Below are 5,483 nucleotides of genomic sequence, written 5' to 3' on the forward strand. Positions count from 1 at the left end.
AGAGCGCCAGGGTACGTAATGGACGATTCGAGCCTTACAAAATCAAAACCAACGTCAAGTTTAGCCTTCAAAATATCATAGGCTCATATTTTTTTTTGGGGGGGGGGGGGGGGGCGGGTAAGCCGGGTAGTGATGCAGTAATTGCAATGCACTTTTTCACGTATAGCTAAGGACTGGTACAAGTCTAAGGCTGTGACCTTGGCAAACTGCCCGGCCCGCCTTTGGTCAGGTGACGAGCACCACCGACTGTTGCGTGTAAACAGTGTGCGCGCGCAGCTTGTGTTATGACAAATCAGCTGATCGACGGATTTTGTTCGTGTGTATTGTTGACGTGACGCAGGAGGATAAGATTTCCAACGTTCAACTTCAGTCGTCTCTTTTGTGTCAGAACGAGCTGAGATCGTCTGCTGAATTGAAGCTTCGTGGAATTTTATTCTCTATGAAGAAGAGTTTTCGGTAAATTAAAAGATCGAGTCAAAACAAAAGGTGTGTGTTGTTTTTTGTTTATACGAAATTCTTAAATTGCTAACGTTGTAAATAATTTATCACAATGAATCAGCAGATATTGTCCCTGAAATATTGCGGGAAAGACTTTGCACACATATATTGCCGGTTTAGCACTGTGCCTCTGGTGTGGCATTAAATATGAGACGTTATAATGTGGTTGTGAGATGTTAATTGTTGTTATGTTTACGTTTTTAATTTTAACTCGAAGTCGAAGACAAAAACACGCGGCGGCCAACAATGCTGTCGAATGTGTAGTTTCATATTTACTAGATATATATTTAAAAGAGTGTAGTATCCATGTCCCGATGCCACCTCAGCAGTTGTGTACGAAGTCTATGGGGCCCGGTGAGTCAAGAACATTTTCAAAGTATTTTCTAACAAAATGTGAAATGTTTCTCATTCCCAGATTCATGTCTTTCCAACATTTTTGCAATGACTGATATATGATGAAAAAAGTGGCGTCAGGATGCAACATTTGTTCCATTATTTTTTCTAATAAGTGTGCGGTATGTTCTTCTTTAATTGCCAGAATTCCAGCTGATATAGCATCTTCACCCTACCAAAGCGTAGGGAAACGCACGAAACTCAACACATCTACTCAACATTCGGTCTTGCTATTTAAACGCCTTCATCATGCATTCCTGCTGCCATCGGAGGGTGTGGAGCACCAGCTGATATTTGCATTTCCAGTTTTGAACTTGGAAGAACGGACAAGAATGCGGCACTTTCAGGACTCCAGAGATCTGTGGAAACAACAGCTTGTGTGCAGGCTGCAAATGAACAAGACACAATTCCTAGCTAGACTACCTAATAACTACTTCATGAATATAGAAAAGACAATGGCCAGCCAAGTGATACTGAGAACTACAAGGGAGTTGATACTCCCATTGAATAATACACCCTATAATAAACACTTAGTTATAGCCTCCAGTAATTAGAGGGTATTTTGCATGCACATGCGTCATCGCGCAGCTGCTCTTGATTATGTAAATGGTGACGTTTGCATGAAACCTTTGATTAAACTGAATTATATTTTTGCTGTAATTAATTGGATGCTGTTTGATAAAAATGAACCAGAAAAACGCGGGGAAACTTGTGGAAGAAGGTGGAACTGGCAGCGTGAGGGATGTGGAAGTGTTGATCCTTGGTGCAGGCGCGGCGGGACTGGGTGCGGCCAGCACTTTTCTGAGTCAAGGTTTTGACCAGTTTTTGGTTATTGAAGGGGCAGACCACATCGGTGGGCGGGTTCATGATGTTGAGTTTGGCGGGATCCGTCTTGAGAAGGGGGCTAATTGGCTGCAGCCCATCGGAGGGCCCATGAAGAAGATTGCAGAGAAAGCTGATTTGGAATGCCAGAAAGTTGAAGCTGAGGTCAATCAACACAAGCTGATGGTCATGAGTGAGAATGGAGAAGTTATCCCGGAGTGGGAAGTGGAGCAAGTTATCACTGAAGTCTGTGACATTATGGTGGAGGCTGGTGACTTTGCAGCCAATAGTTTGAATAGTGAGCTGACTATGAGGGATTTCATGGCCGACAGGTATTGTTCTGATAGCTCATCAGATGCCCTCCGTAAGGCTGTCGAGTGGTATGTCTTTGATTTTGAGTATACAGTCCCACCAGAGCAAGCTTCACTTGATGTGGGGCACTGGGATCGTGTAGGTAGCTCAGGGTTTGTGATTGATCAGAGGGGCTTCAAGATCATCTTTGCTGATGTGGTCGCCCGCCTGGTTGAAAAGAGGCGCCTCCTGTTAAATAGAAAAGTTATCTCCATCGACCATTCGCAGATTGAGAAGGTCTGTGTGACATGTGCAGATGGCACAGTCTTTCGCGCAGATGCCGTGCTGCTCACATTCAGTCTTGGCGTGCTGCAGAGCGGTCTCGTAGAATTCACCCCACCGCTGCCACATTGGAAAACCACCGCCCTCAACCATACCCCCATGGGGGCTTTTACCAAGATCTTCCTCAAGTTTCCCCGTAAATTCTGGGATGACAGCGAGTGGATCATGCACGTGAGTGACCGGAGGGGTTACTACCCGGCCTTCATGAATATGGAGGCCCAGGGTCTGTTCCCCATTGGTACCAACATCCTGATTGCATTTGTAGTTGGGGCTGAAGCTCAACGGGTAGAGAACCAACCACTAGACACCACCCGAGAGGAGATTGTCACTGTCATGAGAGGCCTGTATGGGGAACAGCAAGTGCCATCTCCAACTGATATCATGCTGTCAGGTTGGCTGAATGACCCCCTCCAGATGGGGGCATTCTCCGCCCCTCTACCCGATGGTGCCCCAAGTAAAATTCTCCATCAGCTCCAAACTCCGGTTGGGAGAATCTTCTTCGGGGGTGAGGCTACAGATGACAAGTTTGCGGGGTTTGTGATCGGGGGAATGAGGAGTGGGGAGCGAGAGGCTAAGAAGATAATGCGGGGAGTGCTGAAGTGGGAGATTAAACGCAAAGGGTTTTTAGGCAAATGAAAGATGTTTGAAACAGATCATTGGATGAGTTGATGATGTCAACTAATAGTTGAGTGAAATTGGTGTTGGTTGTAATCAATAGTGTGAAAAACTAATTAAAAAATTCTAAAAAGAAATTGGCTATCTTCTTCTCTCCTCCCCGGTCCTCATTTCACAGGTCTCCAAACTTCCAATCATTACTTGCAAAATATAAGTAGTACATGTGCATGCTAGAAAAAATACCTGTGTATTTCAAATTGTGCTTTTCAAATCTACACCATTTCAGATTCCAATTCTTGTACAGAACTACATTCCATAGTAAGTTCTTTTTGCATTTGTAGCCCTTCTATATTTTGCAAGAAATGTTTGGGCAAGGATTATATTATAGTGTGTATGATTCAGTTGCTCTGTCCATCAAATTATTTTCAAATTTAGTGGTGTTAGTTACATTAATGATGTTGGCCAATTTAGATTAGACACAAAAACAAAAAAAACAAAAAAATATTAAAAGCATGAAATAAAAATTACAAAAAAAGACACATTCTTATCATAAAGGACCTAATTAAAGTATATTACCTAGTATATTAATGTTTGTTTTAAAGGTACATGTAAGGGTTTCTATGGAATATTAAGTTTTACTTTTAAAGGGAATATACATTTGCAATCATAAAAAAAACCTACCAATTGTTATGAAATACCTTGCTGGACTGTTAGTGAATGACAGTCTAAAGCATCCTGCAAAATCATGGCACCTGGTGTGCTGACATTTTTAAGAAAAGTGGTGTTTTTGAATCAATTTCCAGTGCTGGTCGGCCGACCAGCGTTGGAAACAACTGGCTTTTTTTCATATACTGCCTCCAGTTTACCATAATTATTTAGTTAGTCTGAATTGTGTTTGCAATCGATTACTATAAATTGCTCCATTAAACATGATTGTTTTTTTTTGGTTTTTCCAACATCTACAAACACAAAACTTCAAACAGGTCAGTGAAACAATATTTGCTATAAAACACTTACCCCCCCCCCCCCATCCATCCTTTTCTGAAAATTACAGCAAAAACAAATGTATATTCCCTTTAAGTTGTGAAGATTAAGCTTTACATACCAGAAAAGCAAGTATACAAAATTGTGCTACAAAGGACGATATAGGCACTTGCTCTCGTGCAGTCATTTTACAATGTATGACACGTAATAAAATGTAGATGCGTATTATAATGCACAATCATATTTACAATAATTAACCAATGGATCAATATGATACTGTTGTGTAGATGGTTCATTTTTCATTTGAATGTATATGATTTAAAATGTTTTTCGCAATTGGATTCTTAAAATGTCACATGTGGCCTTGCCTGATGCAGTTTGATGAAAGTTTTGTTTGCTTTGGATTTGAGTTGAATTTGGTCAGTGTGGCTGTTCCTGTATTGACCCCAAAAAAGATTTGATCAAAGATCCGTCAATTGTTGTGTTAACTTGACTTTATCATCACTTGTCAGCTTGACACATTCTGCAATCACTTTTTGTAATATAGCTTGTAGAGCAGACCAAGTTTGATATTATGAATGAATGTTTTAAAATATTTAAGAGGGAAGGATATATTATTAACCAGGCAGCTTCCCTTCTTTGCCTATTCTGTTATGTCCTTCCTTGTACTCTAGAAGAGACGCTTCGCACTTCATACAAAACTGTACATGTACATGTACAATGTACTTCTCTATTACCCTGCATAAAATGTAACTTTTTTTCTATCTGGTCTCTACAAATTTCTTTTAATTGACTATCCATATCTCAAAAAGTGAAAGTCCTCCTTCTCTTACTAATAATAGGCCTAGGCATATATCCTTCCTTATTCCAAGAAACTATCTATGTGTGGTCAGTTCTGGAATTCAATTGTGGTCAGATCAGTTCTGGAATCTACCACTTCCTGAGGATTTAATTTGTATTACTTTCCCACACTGGCTAGCTCCTCCTTAGTAGCCACAACCTGTTTGGCCACATAGTTGTGGTTAATTGTAATAATTGATACATGACACATTCAGAGATAAATGCCTGATGTGTGAATTAATAAGTGAATGCACACGCCCACACAAACACTCAAAAGCCTAGCTGCCTGGTTTGCAATGTGCAACCTATGAACATACACAGAAAGGCTGCTTTAATAGTATAGAATTGAAGCCTGAGTAAGGTCACCTTAGTACAAAAATAGTGTTTGGACTTTGTAGTAGTACGCCCATATGGTGCAAATTTTGAACTCGGATTATTGACTGTAGTAATTACATTTTTTTGTTTTAGATTGGTTGTGGTAATTAAATTTGTTTTTAATGAAACAACATAAACGTTGGTGTTTTGTGATACATTAAAGTGTATCACTCTTACGATTAGAGTATTAATTGATTTGTATAAAAATTTTCATCCACGTTTATTGTGGTAGGATAAATACATGTAGCTGCACCATAGATGAAAACAGCCTGTGAACAAAATTAATCGCACTTTGTTAAAAGGTTTGAAAAATAGAAAATTAC

General features: G+C 40.1%; 1 protein-coding gene across 1 annotated transcript; it reads left to right on the forward strand.

Moving 5' to 3' along the window:
• The first annotated feature begins 292 nt into the window (after nucleotides 1-292).
• LOC119724361 (polyamine oxidase 1-like) lies at nucleotides 293-3,662 on the forward strand. The gene is made up of 2 exons (XM_038195379.1): nucleotides 293-486; nucleotides 1,037-3,662. Exon 2 carries the CDS (start codon nucleotides 1,576-1,578, stop codon nucleotides 2,980-2,982), a length of 1,407 nt encoding a protein of 468 aa, XP_038051307.1. The 5' UTR covers nucleotides 293-486; nucleotides 1,037-1,575; the 3' UTR covers nucleotides 2,983-3,662.
• The last annotated feature ends 1,821 nt before the right edge of the window (nucleotides 3,663-5,483 follow it).

This window comes from Patiria miniata, unplaced genomic scaffold, assembly GCF_015706575.1.
Source record: "Patiria miniata isolate m_02_andy unplaced genomic scaffold, ASM1570657v1 HiC_scaffold_18, whole genome shotgun sequence".
Lineage (NCBI taxonomy): Eukaryota > Metazoa > Echinodermata > Asteroidea > Valvatida > Asterinidae > Patiria > Patiria miniata.

Bases quoted from the DNA above. Each gene is read 5' to 3' on its own strand.
- LOC119724361 (XM_038195379.1), top strand. From the start codon at position 1,576: ATGAACCAGAAAAACGCGGGGAAACTTGTGGAAGAAGGTGGAACTGGC.